General features: G+C 44.1%; 1 protein-coding gene across 21 annotated transcripts in view; it reads right to left on the reverse strand.

The window, feature by feature from the left end:
* The window catches only part of MAP7D3 (MAP7 domain containing 3), a 1,121,308-nt gene that overhangs the window by 597,512 nt on the left and 500,916 nt on the right, over nt 1–22,880 (reverse strand). For all 21 annotated transcript variants that reach the window (XM_085607948.1, XM_085607945.1, XM_085607942.1 and 18 more), the window contains one exon: nt 19,710–19,951. In XM_085607948.1, coding sequence (XP_085464074.1) covers nt 19,710–19,951 — 242 coding nt within the window. The remainder of the gene's footprint in view (nt 1–19,709; nt 19,952–22,880) is intronic.

The raw sequence follows: 22,880 nt of genomic DNA on the forward strand, positions 1-22,880 counted from the left end.
GTAGATAATCTTGCAATTACAAATCAGTACATATACTACATACTTTGTCATACAGTCTATATGGGACTTGATCTTAAACAAAGGGGAACCATTAAAACTGAAATACCGAATGCCACCCATGGCCAACTTACACATAGTGCAATGGCCGCATTTGTATGAACCAATAGTCAGAGTACTTAACCATGTTTCCGATTTCAATGTGGGTGGATAACTTGGACTAATCCCTCATATTGAGTTGCCTTTTTTATATGTGATACTGGGATAGTCTCTCACATGGCTTCGCAGGTCCTTTTCCATTATCAACAGGGGCCAGTGTTTCTTGAGTATATTATACATCTTGTTGGAGTAGGGATGATAGCTGGTGATTAATCTCACAGTACTCTCCTTATTTCCCATAATCGTGTCAGCTCAATCTTTCAAAGTATCTGTACGTTTTAGGTTCCGTGCCCTAGTCTCAGCCTGATTTACCACATCCTTCCTGTAGCCTCGTTTGAAAAAACGTTCCCTGATGTCTTTCAGATTCCAATTAAATGTGTGTTCCTGGCTACAGTTTCTACGCGCCTGTAGCATCTCACCAAATGAGATGGAATTAATGTGACTTTTCAGATGAGCACTGTCAGCATGCAGTACCGAATTACATGAGGTGGGCTTGCGATGCATCGGGCGCGTAGAAACTGTAGCCAGGAACACATAGGATAAAAATGGTGCCTCACTCATATGGGAGAAACAAAGTGCCCGCGACAGGCAACAGCCCAAAACATTTTGTGATTGGCAATTTTGATGTTGCCTCACTATGTTTTGTGCCCTTGCCTGTCGTGGGTAGAAGGGCCTCCCACACGTGTCAGGCACCATTTTTATCGGGAGACCTGGGGGAACGCTGGGTAGTAAGAAATTTGTGTCAGCCCAGTGATGCCACAACTTTCCCACACAAAAATGTGTTAAAAAAGCAATTTTTTCAGCTAAAATTGAGATTTGCAGGGGATTCGGAGTAAGGAAACCTTGGGGTATCCACGCAAGCCATACCTCCCTGAAAGCCCCTGGGTGTCTAGTTTTCAGAAATGTGTGGGTTTGGTAGGTTTCCCTAGATGGGCGCCAAGCACGGGGCCAAAAACCAAGGTGACCCCCTTGCAAAACCATGTTGTTTTGTGATAGGCAATTTTGATGATGCCTCACTACGTTTTGTGCCCTTGCCTGTCGCGGGTACTTGGGCCTCCCACACGAGTGAGGCACAGTTTTTATCGGGAGACCCAGGGGAACGCTGGGTGATAGGAAATTTGTGTCAGCCCGGTGATGCCACAACTTTACCACACAAAAATGTGTTAAAAGTGATTTTTTCAGCTAAAATTGAGGTTTGCAGGGGATTCTGGGTAAGGAAACGTTGGGGCATCCACGCAAGCCATACCTCCCTTAAAGTCCCCGGGTGTCTAGTGTTCAGAAATGTGTGGGTTTGGTAGGTTTCCCTAGGTACCGACCGAGGTAGGGTTAAAAAACTACAGCTAGGCACTTTGCCAAAAAAGGGTCATTCTTCACTGCGAAATTGAGGTGTGTCCACGTTGCGTTTTGAGCAGTTTCCTGTCGCGGGCACTAGGCCGACCCACACAAGTTAGGTATCATTTTTCTCGGAAGACTTTGGGGAACGCGAGATGGGTGGAAATTTGTGTATCCACGCAGATTCTAGAACTTTCCACCACAGAAATGTGGGGAAAATGTTTTTTTTTTTTTTACAATGTTTTAGGTTTGCAAGGGATTCTGGGTAACAGAACCTAGTGGGAGGCAGTCAAGTCACCCCATCCTGGTTTCCCCTGGGTGTCTAGTCTTCAAAAATGTATAGGTTTGCTAGGTTTGCCTAGGTGCCGGCAGAGCTATGGTTAAAAAACTACAGCTAGGCACTTTGCCAAAAAAAACGTAATTTTTCATTTTGAAAATGTGGTGTGCTCACGTTGGGTTTTGAGCCATTTCCGGTCGTGGGCACTATGCCTACCCACACAAGTGAGGTACCATTTTTATCGGGAGACTTAGGGTAATTCAGATTTGTAAAGCAACTTTTATTACCTATTGACTTTCGATGCATTTCTGCCTTCCAAATGAAAGACATTGTGTAAAAAGGAAGTCATTAGGAAAAATGACCGATAATTCTCAAGCTAGTATGAGTATTCCCAATTTCGAAAATGTGCAAATATCTACTGTTTCTAAACTCTATAATTTGTTCCCATTTTAGAAATACATAGGTGTCTTTCATACCGATTTTTCCATGTATACATTTTCCCACAATAATTGCTATATACCCGGTACAGACTAAAAAGCCATTGCAAATTGCTGCTCAGTTTTTTACTCTGGGTTCGTCGGGATCTTGGTGAACCTACAAGTCCTATATATCCCCACAACCAGAAAGGTCCAGTGGATGTAACGGTATATTGCTTTCAAAGAGCTGTCATAATTAGAAGAAGTTACAGGTGAAAACGTTGACACAAAAGGCAGTTTTTTTCTACTAATTTTCAATTTTTCCTATATTTAACTGTTAGTTTCTATAAAGAAACCTTGAAGGATCTACACAAATGACCCCTTACTGAATTCAGAATTTTGTCTGCTTTTCTAAACTGTATAGCTGTCCAGGATCCATTATTGCTTTCATACCCATTTCTAACATTAACTGGAAGGAGGTTGAAAGCACAAAATATAGCAGAAATAGGCTATGTCCCAGAAAAATGTCAAAACAGTAAAAAAAAAATTATTGTTTTCTGACAAAAGTCTGTCATTCCCTAAAAGCTGAGAAGATGGTGATTTCAGCCCCACAAACCCTTTTTTGATACCATTTGCAGGGAAAAACCCAGACGCTTTCATTTGCAGCCCGTTTTTCCCATTTTTCCCAATAAAAATCCAAAATGTATCTGTATTTTGGCTAATTTCTGGGACGCTTCCAGGGGAATCCACAAACCCTGGCTACCTTTAGAATCCCCATGATGTTGGAAGAAAAGGTCGCAAATTTGGCGTGGATACCTTATGTGGTCAAAAAGTTACAGGGGCCTAAGCGCGCACTACCCCAAATAGCCAAAAAAAGGCTTAGCACAGTGGAGGGAAAGGCCTAGCAGCGAAGGGGTTAAGTACTCTGACTATTGGTTCATACAAATGCGGCCATTGCACTATGTGTAAGTTGGTCATGGATGGCATTCGGGATTTCAGTTTCAATGATTCCCCTTTAAGATCAAGTCCCATATAGACTGTATGACAAAGTATGTAGTATATGTACTGATTTGTAATTGCGAGATGATCTACGTTGGCAGCGCTATTCGACCTATGAGAGAGAGAATCATGGAACTTTTTAGAGCGGTCAAACAACGAGATATGAGGTACCCGATAGCACAGCATATGTGCGATTGTCCAGCTCAGGGCAAACATCTGCAATTTAGATTCCATGGTCTACAGAAGACACCCAGCAACCCCAGAGGGGGTAACAGGGAGGTGAGGTTAAGGCAGAATGAGGCACGTTTAATAATGTTGTTGAAATCTGTAGAACGTGGGCTTAATATCGATCAAAGAAATGCAGTATTTTCTGGGTACATGATATGGATGGTATTGGGCTAATTTCAATGTGATATTGATTATCAAAACATGGAATTCTGAAATGTGTAAAAAACGGAGGCTTTACAATGTATTGGAACAAGAATGTTATGATGCGTGTTTTGTGAAACACACACTAATGTACGCTTCTGTCTGTCCTCCATTGTGACAACAGGCGATTTATTTGCTTTGCTTTCTATCTTCTGATGATGCCTTACTTTTTGAAAGTGCATTTTCTTTTATATTAGTTTAGTTGTTCCGTGGGAGTGGGCTCACCTCTTAGAATACATACGTATTCGGTGGCCAGTGATATTTAATAGGGAACTCTTGGTTATCATAAATATGACAGATTACTGTGAATGAGGCAACTTCTGATTTATATGGATGCGTATGAGGGCCAGATATTGGCTTGATTGATAAGTTTTGAGATCTGTGGAGTCTGTTTTCTGATAATATTAATTGTATTAGGTATACATCATATAATGATGCACTAGACACAATTAGGATATTTTACACAATTTTTGTGGTATCCAATAGTAACGAGTGAATCAGGAATTTGGTGGATTTTGCTACATATGCGATATAATGGTGAAGAATGTCACGTTTATATTCAGTACCAATATCCAATTTTAGATAATGACAGTTTAATTATGATATTGGCTTTATCACATCATGAGGATAGCATCACATTTTCCTCAGATAGACAAACCCAGTCTGTGTATGACGAACCTTGCATCGTTACTTGCATTGTATTCCGTCACGAATCGAAGGGAGTGGCGGGCATCTTATGTAAGGATAATGTTGTGGCCTTTTACTTTGTACATTACAATGTTGGATGTTTGTATGCGGGATATTCAAAGGTTAAGATAGGTGCTCTTAGATACTGAGTTAGATTCCACCCTTTAGTGACTTTGTTGTGGTGGTTAAGTAGTATCGTGGACTTTGGGCTAGCTATAAATAAGAGATCCCCAACATGACGCCCGAGTGAGACGCCGAGAAGACGAATGAGGAGTACTCTCTGTCACTCGGGTAAGTACGGATCATGTTTCTATTGTAATACAGACTTAAATTTAGATAACTAATCGGTATACGCGAGTAACGCGTGAGATTTTGGGTTTTTAAATATAATGTATTTGTCCGGGATAATGTGTAGTAGGCTATGAATCTAGTTCAGATGGGACCTACGCACTAATAGTGATGCGGGGCTCGGAGCATGGACGCATTTTTTGGCATGTCCACTTTAGTTACTAACGGAGATAGGTGTTGATAACAGGGTATGTATGATTTATGTAAGGGGCCCAATGTGCACCTTGTCCCTGGTATAAGTTGACTTGATATAGAAGTAGACATCGTGTGAATAACTGCACTTCTATATGCTGACTCTTGCAACTTTTGTCAGTGTAATGACTAATCTCAGGATGTACATATTTTGGTGTTCGACCCAGCTTCCTGATGCATTTTATAATATCTACAGGTCAGAATGATCGTATTATAATTATTGAATATCCTGGATGGGAGGATTAAGGAAGAAGAATAGTGGTAAGGATTGTTGAACTTGATTATGGTAGAACTACGTATATCCTATATCAATTAACTACGGCCATGAGATCTGATTTTCGTGTCTTGCACTCCAGATTATACATAAATCTTAAGCAGTAGATGCTGTGAGTAGAGAGATTGTTTAGTAAAGGTGAGCTCATTATCCGGAACTACTAAAGTGTGGACTGGTGCTAGTCACGGGTTAGGTGGTGATTTATGCACTATGACCAAGTCCTCTTTAAATCCTACTATTCTATTAGTAGCCCTTTTTAGGGTCACAGAGACTATAACCAACTTAAATGCGTTAACTGGGATAGCTACATAGATTTATATATGGGATGTGTATGGTATGTGGAAGTATGAATGAGTAGTATGAGTGATTTGTGTTCTCTACCTGGGTTTGTCTAGAAAAATAATTTTGTATTAGAGATTTGTTGCAAATAATGGAAATGTATCATTTTGATAATGTTACAAATGAATAATGATAAAAAAAGGATAATATCAAAACAAAATAAATAAAAGTAAAGAAATAAATTGTAGTGGTAAATTGAATTCTTTGTCCATAAGCCCATGTTTCTTTTTATATTTAAAAAAAACAGTAGTTTGAAAGTACAAGAAATAATATATAGGTCGTGAGGGAGTTTTAGTCGTTGGATTTATGCACTATATACAATAGGTTTTTTGTGTTTTATACATTTTTATACACTTTTGTAAGGTTTGTCTTGTGTATAGTATGGACTTACTGTGTGCATTTGATGGGAAAATGAGAGTTCTTTGAACCCCTTATGTAATAATTATTGCTTTGTATTCAATTCCCTCTTTCTATGACACACATCTTCATAACAATCAATGGGATCATTTGTGTTGGAGTGTTTGTAAAATATTTGCGGATCACTGAACACTTGGGTGATGTGGTGAAGGTGATCCTATTCAACAACTCCAGCCTTACTTAGACATATGTTGTTAATTTGTTTTTAGCCCTGATGAAGTCAGAGATGCGGACGCATCGGATCTGACGAAACACGTGTTGGCTATTTTGTGCTACCTGAAGAACTGGCGACTGGATTGAGCGTGGAGTCTTGGAGCATGTGCAGTGCGTGCGATCCTGGAAGAAGCTGAACACCGACTCCAGCAGTGGCAGCTGTCTGACAAAGCGGTGTAACATAACTACAACACTCAGCATTCAAAGTGAAAAACTCTTTGAGAACAGCACATCATATTTACACATACATTTCCCATTAAAGACCAGAAAGAAAACAGTACTATTTAAAGGAAAGAGAAAAGCAGAAATTCAATGACATTTAAAATGATACATTGAAGAAAAAGACTTCTGGTTTCAAGCTATGATGTCATCTATGATGGGGACATCGTAACCGGCAGCAAAGGGGGTTTCATTCCGACATCGTCGCCGCAAGGGCAACGGCCAGCGCTGAACTTCATCTCCCAGACACCCCTGCCTGTCGACCGCTGTGACGCGGTAAAGCGCGCCTGGAGGCGCTAAATCAATCAGCAGCCTCCCGCAACGCGGGACATTGTAACCGGCAGCAGAGGGGGTTTCATTCCGACATCGCCGCCGTGAGGGCAACGGCCAGCGCTGAACTTCATTTCCCAGACACCCCTGCCTGTCGACCGCTGTGACGCAGTAGAGCTCGCCTGGAGGCGCAAAATCAATCAGCAGCCTTCCACAGCGCGGGATGCACGCGAGCCGTGTCCGGGCAAAGCCCGGGCAAAGGGCGGGCCCGTCCTTGCCAGTCATCGCCAGGGCCAGCCCCTCCCCCCCCCCCTTTCGTTTTCAGTCTAGTATATGCCAATCCGGAGGATTACAAGTCTAATAAGATACTAACTAGTGTCAATTGACATTTAGTTACCGCATTTCCCGTATTGTGGTAATAATTGATATTCTGGCCTAAAAGCGGTCATAGACTTATTGTGCAGAATAGTTTTTTCTTTTTCTATTAACAAGTGATGGGGAAAAGAAAGATGATGGTACGGACATTCTCCAGACTGATATTATCAGTAGGATAGGATTTGTGCTATTCAACATTACTAGAGCGTGGTCAACCTCCTTAGCTATTTTGTCCAAGGCCTGTGGGTCTTCAGCTACACTCGACCACTTAAGTCGTCTCATATTATTCGTAGGGAACACATCGTGGGAGTGTAATTCAGCCTCTCTGGCAATCGTTTGTTCAGGTAACCACAGTTTAAAAGCAACACACAGAGGATTGTGATCACTTTCCAGTCGATCCCTCACTTCCCTGTCGTCCACAATGTGCCAGAGATTCAGGCTGACGAGTATATAGTCAATCCTACTTTTACTAAGCCCGTTGTTGAATGTATTAAGCCCTGACTTATCTAGAGGAGTCCTACCATTTAATACCCTAAGCCCTTTCTCTAAACAGAACTACCAGCTCAGTCCATTTCTTAATAGGAGCAAGCTCCAGCTTTGGGACAACCCACTCGGCATCTTCCTCTTCAGTGAGGGGCCATTCCTCCCTGACAAGTGGTTCAAATGTTGTATTAAAATCACCTACTATGACTATTTTACTTTCTGAAGAATGGAAATCGAGGAGTTCATCTAAAGCCACTATAACTTCAGACCTACCCCCTCTTGTTCCCCTCGCATAGATATTCAAAATATCAACTTTACCTAAAGAACCCAAATTTAATCTTAATGCTTGGATATCATTGTTATTAGTAGGAAGTTCCTTAATACTAATGCCTAAAGATTGCTGGACCCATATGGTTAGGCCACCCGAGGTGCGCCCTTTTGCCCCTTTGACTGCCGGTACATGATAAGTTAAAAAGCCTGCCCTATGTTGCGCAGTTAACAGCCACGTTTATTGGAAGCAGCAGATATCAAAGAGGTCAATAAAGGCAATCCAATCTGGAGAAAGTATTTTAGAGCCAATTCCTGCAATGTTGCATGATAACAGTGTGTCCCTTTTAGAATCATTATTGTTGGGTATAGGATCCAGGCAAAACTCTAGACGAGGGTTGCTGGACCTTTTTCCAGCCACACTTGCTAATGCATTTGGAGTTAGATTTTGGACAACCTCAATCAACCCGCCTTGGGTACTACAGGACCACGTCAATTTGAGATCACTCTCCCCAGATAAGGATTGGTCTACTCCACTGTCAGCACATGTTATGGGCACCCCAGGCAGTCAATCATTACATTCAAGAGTAGGACTGCCTATTATGTTTACCTGTCGTGTGTCATTACGTTCTAAAGTAGAATTACCTATTCTAGTTACCTGCCGTGCGTGAAGATTATTAAAATTATCAGCAGGGGGAGACTGCCTAAACTGAATAGTTGAATGGTCAGGGAAGCAGGTTCTAAATTCGAGTGTCAAAAGATTTTCAACTAAAGGTTCACTCTGCAAAGTTAGCTCAATGCAATCCAGCTGATTAGTATGAGAAGTAAGCCTACTCACTTTCAGAATGTCCTCCCTTATTACTGAGCGACAGCCCCATACATGCCGCATCCAGTGTATCACCTTGTTAGTCAATGAATCTGGACTTATTTTGTTTTGTCCCAATTTCGGGACATTTACCATGAAAGTTTTTCGACTATTAACAGACTTAATAAACGTACCAGCTCCCCTCACTTCATGAGTTGGACTCCGCCTAGTTGATGGCATGCTGGTATTAAGAGTCCTACTCAGCTGTAGCTGCCCCTGCTTACTTGTTGTGCTATTAGGCATGGAACTACTTATGGTTCTAGTAGTAGCTGCTACAGTATTTCCAGCAGGGATCGTTGTAGAAGAGATACTCTGCTTGGCCACTGCACTACGTGGGGGGACTACTTTACTCAATATTTCGATAGCTCGAGTGGTAGATGGCTTTACCTGGGCTGGTGGCAAGGTGCAGGTAGTGTTTGATCTGTAGTTTGGGCAGTCGGTGCTAGCTATCTTTCCCTGCATCAAAAGTTTAACCATAGAAATTAGGTTCGTCATCATGGTTTGTAACGAATGGACTGCCCGAATAACCTCATGAGTATCTGTGATATGTGTCACTACCTGGTTTCCAACCTGATCTATATTTGCAGACACTAGCCCTTAAATACTCTGGGCGCTGCCCACCTCCAGGGAATCAGACTAAATATCAAATCTATTAGTGCAATTAATGATAGGGTCAATTATTATCGGCTGGATACTATCAGTTTCCAATGAATTTGTAATAATATCAGTGGAAGTTAGTGCCCTAATTGGGCTTGTTTGACTCTTACCCTTGCTCTCCTTAGGACCCTTTTTAGGACCCTTTTTAGGCTTAAGAAACATGTCACGGGGCAGCTATCTGGGCTCTTTCTAACAGGGTGGTCCATACATGTCAGGGGGTTGTCCCTCATAAGCTTTTTTGGCTCACTCACCAAAAAGTCCTCACATTCCTCTATGAGTGTATCAATGCGATCTAAGACACGATTACTTGCAGCATTTTTTAGTGTCTTCCTAGCCTTTTTCCCCTTTCGAAATTTACCGCCCTCACCCCCATCACAATCCTCTGTGTGTTGCTTTTAAACTGTGGTTACCTGAACAAGCGATTGCCAGAGAGGCTGAATTACACTCCCACGATGTGTTCCCTACGAATAATATGAGACAACTTAAGTGGTCGAGTGTAGCTGAAGACCCACAGGCCTTGGACAAAATAGCTAAGGAGGTTGACCACGCTCTAGCCTTTTTCTACACGTGAGATCTTATTTTTTTAAAGCACATAAGATAAAGGCGACAACTCGTCAGAATACCTTTCGGTGGTACAATAGTGACTGCCGGCAGACGAGAGCCCTCCTAGGGAAGGCCGTTAAAGGAGGGGACCTAGCCACAGTACTTGCTGCTAGACAGACATACAAAAATTCTATGGCCAAAGCAAAACGTTCCTGGGATGAAAAGCGATGGCAGGATTTGAAAGAGGCCAATAATAAGAAGGATAGTAAGCACTTCTGGGCCATTATTAAGTGGGACAGAGATTGCATTCCTGATTCCCCAACTAATCACGTTTCCCAGAAAGAGTGGGTAATACACTTTGGACCACAATACACATGTAGCTCTTTGGAGTCTACAGTGGGTGAGACAAACTGTATTTTTTGTAGATGAGGCTTTCACTAATAATGATGTTGAGGCAGCCCTTTGTGCAGTCGTTGGAGGGAGAGCCCCCGGCCAAGATGGTATCCCGCTGACGTGTTTTTACACGACAAAGTCAAATGGGGAAAATACATCTTACTACTGGTTAACGCAATTGCGCGAGAAGCTCCCATACAGGACTCCTGGAAAGGGGCTGAAATAATCCCTGTGTATAAGAAAGGTGATAAATCCTTCCCGGGGAATTATCGTCCCATTAGTCTGATTGACTCACTACAAAAAATATTGAGGAGATTAATTCTTAAGAAGATCCATGACTGGGTTGACGAGCACAGTATATTATCACCTTGGCAAGCTGGTTTTCGCACCTATACATGCACTATTGATCATGCGTTTCGTTTTGTTTTACTATACTGGAAGGTGGTGGTTCTGGGCAAAGGCAGCATGTATGCTGCCTTTGTGGACCTAAAATCGGCCTTCGATCTCGTCCCCCGCTCTAGGCTATGGACAACCCTTCAAGATTTAGGTCTATGCGCTGAACTCTTGACGCTCCTAAAGAGATTGCATGAGGGCAACTATGCAACAATACGCTGGGGCTCACAGTGTCAGGTGACTGATTCTTTCCCGGTTGAGCGTGGGGTGCGTCAGGGATGTGTCATGGCCCGACACTATTTACTGTGTTCATAAATGGGATAGTTGATTGTATGCCAAGAGTCAACACAGATACTCCGGTTTTGGCAGGGATTAAAATCCCAATTTTAATGTTTGCCGATGACACTCTGATAATTTCGAAGACCCCGAGTGGGCTCCAAAGATCTCTGAGAGTATTTGAGGAGTTCTGCTCCGCTCGGGGACTCGAAGTCAATGTGTCAAAAACAAAACTCATGACATTTAATCAACAAAGTTTTTAAAGGTGGCATTTTAATGAACAGTCGTCCCCTGGAACACGTTAGGGACTTTACATACCTAGGGGTGAATATTCAGAATGATTTAAAGTGGAACCACCAGATTGACATGGCCACCCTGAAACATCGGCAGTTGTCAAGGGCTCTATGCCTTGAGCTCAATAGGTCTTTGACGAAACCTATTAGACCAGTGCTCCAAGTTTACGACGCTAAAGTGGTAAGCTCTGCATTGTATGGCGTAGAACTATGGGGGTTAGAGAACTTGACGAAAATAAGTTTATCTGAAAATCAGTTCCTGAGAGGCATTACCAATCTCCCTCAAAGTACACCACTCTGTCCACTGTTCCATGATCTTGAGAGGAAACCTCTCCAGGATATTGCAACGCTATGCACTGTGTTATACTGGCGTAGATTGTGGACAACACCGGAATTGAAACAATATGCTGAAGGTTTCATGGATATTATAAAAGCGGATACCTCTCATAAAATTAGTTGGTTGTGTGGTGTGAAAGAAATCCTAGTTAAAATTGGAATGTCGACACTCTGGGATGAACCCACTACAGCCTGCTTTTCAACTAAAAAGGTTTTAAAAGAGAAATATTGGGAGATGGTTATTTTACGTGTCTTTAGTGCCAGTGAAGCATCCTCCTTAACAGGTAAATTCTTGGAATTTTAACCCGTCTCGACCTATGAACCATACTGGGATACGGTCACTAAACCTTTAGACAGGAAGCTTTATTTTCAGCTGAGAGTGGGTTAGTTGCCACTAAGGTCTTTTACTTCGAGGTGGACTGAACTTGGTGAGAGTAAGTGTCCTTGCTGCTTGGCCCCCAACGAATCTGCTGCGCATATGTTATTTGCCTGCCCAGCCTACTAAAATCCTCGTACAGTTTGGCTAATGCCTGTATGTAAGCTTTTGGGGACAAGATGTAGTCTGGCAGCTGAAAGAATATTGCGTACGAATATTTCATCCCCCATATTCGTAGCAGTTGCCAAATACCTAGAATAGATATGGATAATTAGGGCAAAGTCCATCGTTATTTAAAAATGTTCCTCACTAAAATGTGTTAATATATTTTTATCATGAGTTTTAAAACTATGTCCTGTCAAACAGTGCTTTTTATATTCATTGGGTTTTAGCCAACTGGTTTAATATGAATTTTATGAACTTTGTTTATAAATTGTTTTACGCTATGAAATGATTGTGTTAAGTCAGACAAACTGTGAATTCAGAGTTTTGTTTAGGAAAGTATGAACCATGGGGACATATAAAGTGTAACCATTGTCCAAATAGGCTTTTATATATATTTGAATTACATTTTTATTGTAAATATTATAACTTTGATGTGCTTTTATGACTGTGTCGAATAAAGCTGGTTTGGATTGGCTACCTGAAGAAGATTGCAACGTGTAATTGAAGGATGAATAGTGACCTGTGATGAAAATATCTCAGGAATAAACATCGGAGTTGAAAGAAGATTAATTGGACTTTGATATTATAATACATATTGAATAGTGCTCGGGATATATATATATATATTTTTTTTTTTTAAGAGTCGGAAAGTAGTCCCTTTCCGAAGATTGGGTAGAAGAGGGTGAACGTGTCGGTGACCTGCGCCCTTCTCCTATGACTTCGAGACGTAGATCTCCTTTTTTTGTGAAAATTTTTATTGTTATGTGCATCAAGTACAGCTGGTCACCATCACTTACAGTTACAGTTATTCATTTGCATAATACATAAAGTAATGCCACTATATGAAAAGCATAAGTACAATCGCTCCAACCTCACTGTCGTAAGATCCTCCATGGCCTAACATGAAAGACTTCCCATGTTGAACGCACTCTCAGTTTATCAGTCACTCAAATCTGGATCAGAGTCTTCGGGTGGAGGTGCGCATATGTTCCCCCGAATTGTGTTCCACTTCCCCCATACTTGTGTCCATTTGTGGGGGCATCCCCTATTGATAAAGACTGTCTTTTCCGCAACCATGGCACAGTCTAGGTCACGACACCACTGCTGGCGAGAGGGGATAGTTTGTGCTCCCCAGTGTTGTGCTATATTCCTTTGGCCAGCGTGATACTGAGGGTTGCCCAATCTTGTTCTGCATGGTTGAGATCCATTGGCTCTCACACATTAAGTAGGCTTCTCCGTGGTTCAGGGGGGATAGCGAAGCCAAACACGCGAGTGATCGATGCCATAACTGCCCTCCAACATTGTGTGATGTGGGGACAGTCCCATATTATGTGGTAAAAAGTACCCAGGAGCCCACACCCACTAAAGGAAAGTGGTGTATCGGTCCTCCCTATTTTGTGTAGTGTGGTTCTAGTGTAGTATGTTCTGTGCAGTATTTTAAGTTGCACGAGTTTTAATCTGGAGGGAATCGCCACCTCCCGCGGGGACGCCAGCGTAGATCTTCTTGAGGAAGGTGCAGGAGTATGTGTACGATCTCGACCTCTCGATGGAGTAGTAGGAGAGAGATCTACAGCTTGTACCAGTCGGGCCAGAGGAGACCTGTGTAGAGGACTGGAGTAGTCCTGAGCAAGGTTCCCTCTAATTTTTTTCCTCTGTGTGCAGCAGTGTAAGGTCTTGTGTGCTACAACCAAGACTATGTGCGCCAGGAACCAGACCACGCGTGGGGTGCAGCGCCAAATATCAATCGAAACATTTGCTTAAAAAAGTGAAAAGACAGTGCATTTCCACACATGCAGCACCACATGAATGGTCTTAAAGCAGGTTTTCAGTTTAGATACACATGCAAAGACATGAATTGGTTATACAGGCAAGAAAACTTCAGTTCAGAAAAGCACAGGACTTCAATGGTGGTACCGTAATACGATTTTACTAAAGATACTCAACTCGAGCACTGTTCTTAGGGTGGGGAAATGTTAGGAGCCTATACAAGATCGCATATATACACAATTACATAACATATTTATAATTTGATGTGCAAGCTACGGAGTAATGTGTGGATATCCCGTCAGATAGTTTGTGAAATGTGTGACATCCAGAAAACATGTAGCGTGGAAGAGGGCCATTCACACAAGTCAAGTGCCATCACTATTAATAGGAGCATGGCTGCGGGGCAGTTTGTGAGCCTTTTTGAAAGTATTTATGCTATTCGCTGCAGCAGTTATGCATGTACAAGGCGCTACACATGAATACTTTCGAAAGGCACATAATCAGCCCTGCAGCTGAAAGAACAAAAGAAATGCAGAGTCTCAAACACGACGTGAGCTTTCAAAATCCTGAGTTTTTAAACAACCAAAAGGCTGAGGACCTTTTTCTTGCTGAATTTTTATGGTGCCTAAGATTACTCTAATATGACCCTTGTATATGTTTTAATATTGTTGGAGGAGATGTTTGGAGTGTACTTTTATGGTTTTTATTAACCAAATAAAGTGAATATGACTGACTGAGAATCCTGAGTTTGCGCTTCTCTAGACAAAACACTCTAAAAACATACATTCTGCTAGCATGAATGACATGGTAGTCCTACAACTTGTAATCCCCATTGTTTTATGTAACATTTTCTGTACTCTGATTTACACACTTATAAGCCTTCATGTCAGTGTAATATATGCGTGATATAAAGTGATCCGACATCCTACACTGGTATGAGAAGCACTATAAAATAAATGAAATATATATGAGAGAGGGTCTATGGAGAGATGAGGGGCACTCTTGGAGAGTGGCAGTGGGTGAACTTGTGGAAAAGAGAGCAATGAGAGGAGGGCACCAAAAAAAGAATGTTGCACCAGGTGCCACCCGCGAAAGCTGGTCATGTGCAGATGTGTCAACCTCTCAAAGTTAATTTTTGTGAAAAGATGGAATCTTCTTGCTGTAGACTGTAGCATTCATCTTCATTTGGCAACTTCAACAATTGCCAAATACTACGGGAAACAGTGCTTAATTTGTAAAACAATAAGTGCCGGGGCTCAAAGCACAGAAGATGTGCATTGTTTTCTGTCTGTGGCTCTGGATGAAAGTTTGTTGAGGAAAAATATGTAACGGTCCCCAGAAATTAGTGCTGCTGGGCGTGGGATCACTGGATTCACTTGAAGATGACTAGTACAAAGCAATTTGGCCAGGTTGTGGTTCAATTTATAGCAGGACCTCATTCAAAGCGAACACGTTTTGGATGATTTGTGGCAAAAATCGTACAGCTACGGCGGTATTCTTGAATGTTTCATGTTAAAAAAATACTTTCAATAAACATCACTCAGTTCCACGAAATAATAGTTTACTCGCCATTGAAACACTTTAATATGATGAAAAATCCATGTTTTTCTATTTTCTAGTCCTCACATTTGTTACCCGAGTTACATCTTTTATGGCTCGGCTCGTGATCTGGCTCTTAGAGCCAGGCCAGACCCAGGTTCAGCTCTCCCCAAGGCTGTCCGTGTCCCCTAAGAACTGTAGTCTCTTCTATGCCCTTTGATGCTGCAGCACCTGCCCCACCACAACTTCCAACGCAAGTCTGATGTGAGGCACACTGGGGATGTTCTCCGCTTCTTTCACTAGCACATCACCCACCACTGAGCATCTAAACTCCTGTGCATCCACCTCGCACACACGCTGCACTTTTATATATATTAGTTCCTTCACAAGCTTTTTCTAGACTTTGATGCTTTTTTATTATCATTATCCTGCCGTTCCAGGCCCGACTCGAACCTCCGTAGAGTAGCGCCTGGTGATCTAAAGCCACAGTAACCCCCCTGAAGGATGGCAGGAGAGCCGGTGCGGGCAGGCAGCGTGTGCTGGCGGTAAGAACCTCCGGGGGCTGGGCGATGGGTGCTAAGGCTATGTAGTTCTTGTGAAAGTGCCTTCCTGTGAAGATGGCTCCAGGGCTCTAGGCTCCAGATGCGGAGGGTGAACCCGTCTGAACTGCCGCTCCGGGTACCAGATGGGAGTCCAGCTGACTGCAGTCTGGGTCGGAGCTGTGAATCCTGCTGTCTGTCCAGCACGTTCTACATTCTCCTCCAGGTCTCTGGATTCCGTGGCTTGAATGGAGTTCTAGACTGAGCTCCTGAGATGTCAGTTTCACGTCTCTGTAAAGCACATTAGAGTCTGCACCACAGTTATAAGTTCCTGCTCTGCGTCTTACATGGCTTAGAATTTACACCAACGCTACAGATTCCAACAGTTTAAACAGCACTTTATAGATAGTGCTGTGTGGTTCTGCTGCAGCTCTTAGCACGAATCTCCATAGCGCCTTCTTCTTAGACTGTGGCACTATATCTTTGAACACCACTTTCCACAGCTTTCTATCGATCGAAGCCTTTCTATTCTTCAACCAATGCGTTCCACCGCCTGTGTCTAACCGCTGGGTTCTAGTTAATGGTGCAACAGATTGCTGGGCCTGCTCCGGGGGTCTGGAACATTTCTTCCTACGAATTGCAATAGACGCTTCCCGGGCGGTAATTTTACAACTTTAGACAATATGTCCTAGAACCATTCTTATTCTCTAAGTTCTACATGTTCAAACACAATGTTCTAGAGACTGTGCTTTCTATTTTCACTCTTTGCACAACATATTGGAAGGTAGCTCTATAGGCCAGCTGTTCATGTAGCGTTTCAAGGTACTAGACGTTTCTAATGGTAGACTGTGTGCTGTGCAAGTCCTAATGAATGTTGGGTTCCAGACTGTCTTAGAGCACTTTTGAGATTTGCTTGCTGAGTTTTGAGCTGTCGCTCTTACAAGAATATGTTCTAGAGCATGTCACTAATCCCTGTTCCTACCCCAAAAAATATGAACAATGTCTTACTTTAATGTAACTGGTACCTGTGTAAAGCGTTCCAATACCTTCAGGTTAGAGTTAGCACAATATGGCATTGCAAAACAGAATGCAGTTGCCTCTAGGCTCTACTTTAGTTTCAGGGCACTTAAACCCAGGCAGTGGAGCTAGTGTGGCGTGCTCATGCTTTCTTAATGAGCACATGCCACTAAAGGACATGGGTTCGAAGGGATCTGTTGACTGGCTGTAAAAGCGTTACATGGCAGCTGTTATTCCCACCAGGATCCCTTCGCTCTGCCCCTCTCCTGTTGCTTTTGCATTCCCTCCAGCCCCTGTTTTCATATCTCCTCCTGTGTTGCTTTGCCGGTTGCCCCCCCCCCCCAATCCTTCCCCGTGTGCTTCCACTGCCACGCCCACCTTTAAAAAAAAGCATTCGCAACGCAATAGCTCTCGCATTGTTGAAGGTTTGAGTTTTTGGCGTTGCATTATTATTAGCAACACCAATAGCTCAAACGTTCAGCAATGCAAGACCTATTGCATTGCAAATGCTTGTTTTTCTTTTCTTTAGTGCAAGCTGCGGGGCTGATTATGACACTTTGAGGTAGTATTCAGGTTAATTGCAGCGCACAGGGGCGCCGAAATTAACATGAATACTTACACAAAGGGTCACAATCGGCCCCGTAGCTGTACAATTAAGAAAAGCAGTCTCCAACACAGCGTGTGCTTAAGCACACGTCGTGTTGGAGACACTGTTTTCCTTTTCTTAACAGTGCAAGCTGCGGGGCTGATTGTGACCCTTTGAGGTAGTATGCATGTTAACTGCAGCGCACACGGGCGCCGCAATTAACATGAATACGGTCTTGCAGGATTAGATGTCGTCGCGTGCGCGCTAAATTCAGCACACTGCGCGCTTGGGGTGACTTAGGTGCGCGCGCAGCTTATTGGGAACAGTGGTCCTGAGTACCTTGTGCTTGTGCTGTACCAGATTTCTGCCTGTGATACAGAGGTAACATCCACCTACGAGAGAGGTGCACAGATGGAGATTTCTGCCTCTCTTCTCGTGCAGGAGCCTCAGAGCGTGAACGGGGGCGAACAGGTGAAGACACCCGACTGCTCACCGTCGAGATAACCACCTCCGGTGACCTTGAGGACGACAAAGTGCGTCTTGAAACAGTGTGATGGGTCGACGCCGATTGGTGAGATTGTCTCCAAGTTGAACGTGGAGTCACTGTGTCCTGAACCAGTGCTGGCGATTTTGCACTCGACGTCGGTGATGGTGACGGAGAAATGTTCACTGGACGTGAGGCAGACCAAGACCGATGTCTCGACGTCGAATGTCTCCCCGACGTCGATCGTTCTCTGGGGGCAGATCTGTGCCTCAGCTTCGATCTCTGCCTGGTTGACAACGATGGAGGTGTTCGCCTCGACGTCGAACGTCCCTGAGTTGACGCCGCCGGAGTCTTGTGCCTTGACGTCGAACGTTTATGTGAGGATGTCGATGTCGATTGTCTACGAGAAGACGCCGACGGAGTCTTGTCCCTCGACTTCGAACCTTGTACCAATGCTGACGGAGACCTACTCCTCGACGTTGAGCTCGCCGGGTTGAAGCCAACGGAGGGTCCGTTACCTGGTGACTCGACATCAAAACTGTTGTCTTCGATCTTTGAGTCATTTGGTGCACCGGCACCGTCAAAGGCTTTGACGACGATATCCGTTTCTTCACCGCTGGTAAATTCAACGCCGATCCCAACACCGATGGGGAACAGATCGGGATCTTGCTTCTCGACGTCGATCTGGCCCTCTTTTTCTTCTGTCTCACCGGAGACCTTCCTCTCTCAGAAAGTCCTTTCTCCTTGAGAGTTCTCCTGGACAGCTTTTAGCAATGCTGAAAGGTCTCTGGGGAATGAAACTCTTCTTCTTGCCACAGGAGGGGCAAAGGTCAAAAAGAGATGACATTATGACAGAAAACAAATCACTTTCTGTCAAAAAAATGGTTGTACCACACTCTAAGGCCTAAAAGACGTAGAGTGAAAGGTAGAAAACCACAATAAAGTGTAGAATTATTTGACAAAAAAGTCAAAAGGTCAGAGCTGTGAATTCCAGGGTCCTGAGAATGAGCTGGAAAGAACAACTGACCTAACTGTTACCCGAGGCATGATGGGAAGCTAGGGGTCATGGCTGCCTTAGAGGCACGGTGCCAGTTTGTGTTACAGTTGCTTTCATTTTCTATGCTATTGGTTTTCAATGCAGCTGCAGTTTATTTTGAGTCTACTCATTAAAAAGAGATCAAGTAATACTTGCCCTCCTGTGGTCTATGTCTATAGTATGTGAATGCAAAAGCAGTTATTTATTGTTGCACCGATTAGCCTCCTTTATAGGGGCAGCATTGAGGTGTGAAAAACTTATATTGTGTGTGTATATATATAAATATATACATATATGTATATATAGGTTTTCATATATTTGTTTTAGTATTTCAGGGGTCCCCGCGCATGGGTGGGAATATTCAGTGCTTATGACTATTAAAGAGGATCCCGTGGAAGAGAACAGCTGTTCTTTAATATAAACCCTATTACAAGATGTCCCCTGTGTGTTGTTGCATGCTTGTGCAAGCATTGTAATACATTAGCAGGTATTTTGGCAATGGTGAATGCCAATGAAAACTAGCTAAGCCGAAGGCAACAGCTACGCCTTTAACGGCCGTGACCTATTGGCTTTGCCAATGCTTGGTTTGATTCATACTGGACCAAAACACTGCCATTAACTATACTGTGATGCATTCACATATTATCAATGAAAACGGTACTGTAAAAAAGTGTATGTTAGCAGAATGGCTCCCCAAGTTCTAATCCATTAAGTTTACCTGTGTGCTGTAGTGTTTTGAAAAGGCACTCACCTTCTTTGGACTTTGATGCAACTACTGTCATGTCCTTCTCAGAGGTTGGCGATGAAACACTCTCTATTAGCCCTTCATTTTTATCCTTTGGTTTACTTTCCACATCAGATTTCTTTTTGGTCACATTTAGAACAGTTGGTGTGAGGGGTGGTCGTGGAGAAGGTGGTTGTTTGTGAGTAGCAGAAGAAGGCCTCTGCTTCAATAAACTAGGTGAAGGAGGGCGAGTCCTTTGGGCTGGTGGTCTACACAGTAAAAACAAAGACAAAGATGTTTAAGAAAAAAACACTGCTTACCTAGAACAGTTCTTAGTCACACATATGAATATAAATTAATAAACACCGAATATATCTGCCAGTGCGCAGGATGTTGACTTCCATGTAAAACAGAAAGAATCTTCTACATAAAACAATGCTTATGTACAGGTAGCATGTGCTTTCTACTTCTATTATTTCACTACATTTGTAATAGAAGTCGGAGGAAAACTAAACAACCTTTCAATCATATAGCACTTCATTGCTGCAGAACCCTATATACATTTTCCGCATTCAAAAAGAAAATGGAAAGAGATGTTTCCGTAGGTTTGCTTTCTGACAGTGAAACCACAGTAAGTTCACATTAAGGTTGACCAAGGACTGCCACATTAAGAGCACAGCGCACGGCGCCAGTACTCCATCAGGCCCTTTTCACAGTCCCCTGAGACATGTATATTCAGATGACAGAAGCATATTTTGAAGATGGAATGTATGCATCTATGTATAGGCAATTTCTATAGCGGTAACCTAGCCAAAAGGCAGTTGAGCTCTGTACAGGGTCAAAGCCATAAATAAAGTCAACGAGTGATAGGAGAGGCGCTGGGTTTTGGACAGTTAATGCACTGTGATATTGGGTGTTTTAAAGATGCGAGTATTCAACTCTTTCTCTAAATTAGAGCAGCTTTGGGGCGGTCCTGATGGATACGGGGATGTTGTTCCAGATCTAGGGTGCACAGATGGAAAAGGCCTATTGTCTTGTTCTCACTTTTTCAGACTTCTTTGTCTGCAGTACCACGGTGTCCTGGCTTCAGGTGTGCCGAAGACCACCAGAGATGGTAAGATTGTTTGCATCATAAGCGGGATGCTGGTCCTGATGGCTATGCTGATGTTGAAGATGGTGCAGGCCCATGGAGGTCCATCAGGACTGTAGGTGATCTAATCGTAAGAGTTACATACCTTCGGTAACTATGTATCTGGTAGAGACGTTGTCTAGCCGCAGATTTCTTAACTTCGAATATCCCCAGGCTTCAGACTGGATCCGGAAAAACTTTTGCAGCAGCCCCTCTGCACACAGGAGGGCGGCGCTACATGACCAGCCCTGACGTCGTCCACGTACATGACGTCAGCGAGGTCATTTAAGTCCCTCCCAGAGCACTGACGTCAGTTTTCTTCGGAGAAACTTTTCCGTGACACAATGCGGAGCCACCAGTAAAAATATCAGGAAAGTATGGGAACAGTGTGCGATGGATGAAAATCCGCAAATAAATAAGGAGGATGGTGCAAGACACCATCATATAAGAGAGAATTAGACACTACTTACATATAGGTGAAAAAGTCTTGATAAAGAACCTCGCAAGCTAAGCGAAGACCCTTCCCAAGTGCAACAAGGGAAGAATATCTCAACAGACAGAAATAGACTCTAATTAACATGCAGAACAACAGACTAAAATAGACTGTCAGTACTAGTCGAAATGTGCCGTCCAGCAAGAACAGAGCACGGAGAGAACAGTAGTCAACTGCAGGTATGAAAAGTCTGGCACTGCCCCTATAGTAATGGAAGTCTGAAACAGAGGTGAACACATCCCCAAAGAAGACTACCATAGAAGAGACCAGAACCTTGAGCTAACAGAGAAGGCGGAAAGGCAGCAGGAGAAGATAAGAAAATGACGAGGAATCTTATGGTGAAGGTCAATCGAATAGGCATCATTTTACAGAGAAGAAACCCTTGAGAGGGAGGCAACTGTATTCAGGTAACAGAAACCCCTGACAGGGAGTCAGCCGTATTATGGCAAATCTCAAAGGGACGCAACAATGTGAGCACCCATGAGAGAAAAAAAACAATGCCAACTATAACAGGGAGGCCAGCGGTGAACCCCACTTGACAAGGTCCTCGCAGAACGGGGAGGCTGGGTGGGCGTTAAGGAATCTGCGGCTAGAAGCCAAACTTTCTCCAGAGGCCTCTGGAGAAGAGTCCATAATCGACGTCGGAACAACGCGCGTCGGCGCCGACCTTGCCTCGTCAGTCGCTGACTCTGCTGCATCCGGCGCCGACTCTTGCCGTCCAGCACCGAAACTATGACAAGCTCCCTTTCCTAAAGAAGGCGTCGTCGGAGCCAGTGAGGCAAGCTTTCGGCGCCGCCCTGGCGCCGACTCCACCTTGTCCATGGCAGGCTCCGACTCCGTAGAAAGAAGCGGAGGCAGAGCCAAAGAGGCGAGCCTCCGGCCCCGTTACGGCGCCGACCACGCACAGGCGACCGTCTGCCCGGGGTGGGCTCAAGGCAGGGCTATGAGCACCAGCAACCACCTATGGCACCACAGGGAGCCCAGCAGGGTTATGCGGCGCAGCAGACGCGCTGTGAGTCGTAGAGGGGGACCCAGGTGGGCCACGCCCTAATGACTCCACGTGGACCGCAGAGGGGGACCCAACCGGGCCGTGCCCTAACTGCACCACATCTCCGACGTTCCGGGGGGGCAAAGGCTCAATTGGCACCGGGGGCGAACCCGCTGGCGAGTCCATTGGAGATCCCACAAGAAGCAGAGGCCCCGAGGACACCCCAGGAACAGGAGAGGGCCCAAAGGAGGCCTGCAGAGCCGCGGCATATGCCTCCATTTGGGCCTGAGTCACCCCCAAACCCGAAAAGGGCGGATAGAGAGGGGGGGGGGGGGGGGGGGGGGGGGGAGGGACTGCAGGGAGCACATGTCTGGAATGTTCCGGGAACCAGAGCCCCTGACAACAGAAGAAGGGGAGGTCGAAGACCTTGGCAACAAGCGCCTCGACTTACCAAGTGGCGAATCGACGGCCCCGAACCCCGGAGGCCGAACGATGGTGAAACCGGACAGTAGAGGGACCGGCTGTTGAAGAAGAACCCGGGGGACGAGATGACTCCAACCGGGACAGCCGTGCCGAGAGAAGCTTCAT

Source organism: Triturus cristatus, chromosome 5_2 (genome assembly GCF_964204655.1).
Source record: "Triturus cristatus chromosome 5_2, aTriCri1.1, whole genome shotgun sequence".
Taxonomy (NCBI): domain Eukaryota; kingdom Metazoa; phylum Chordata; class Amphibia; order Caudata; family Salamandridae; genus Triturus; species Triturus cristatus.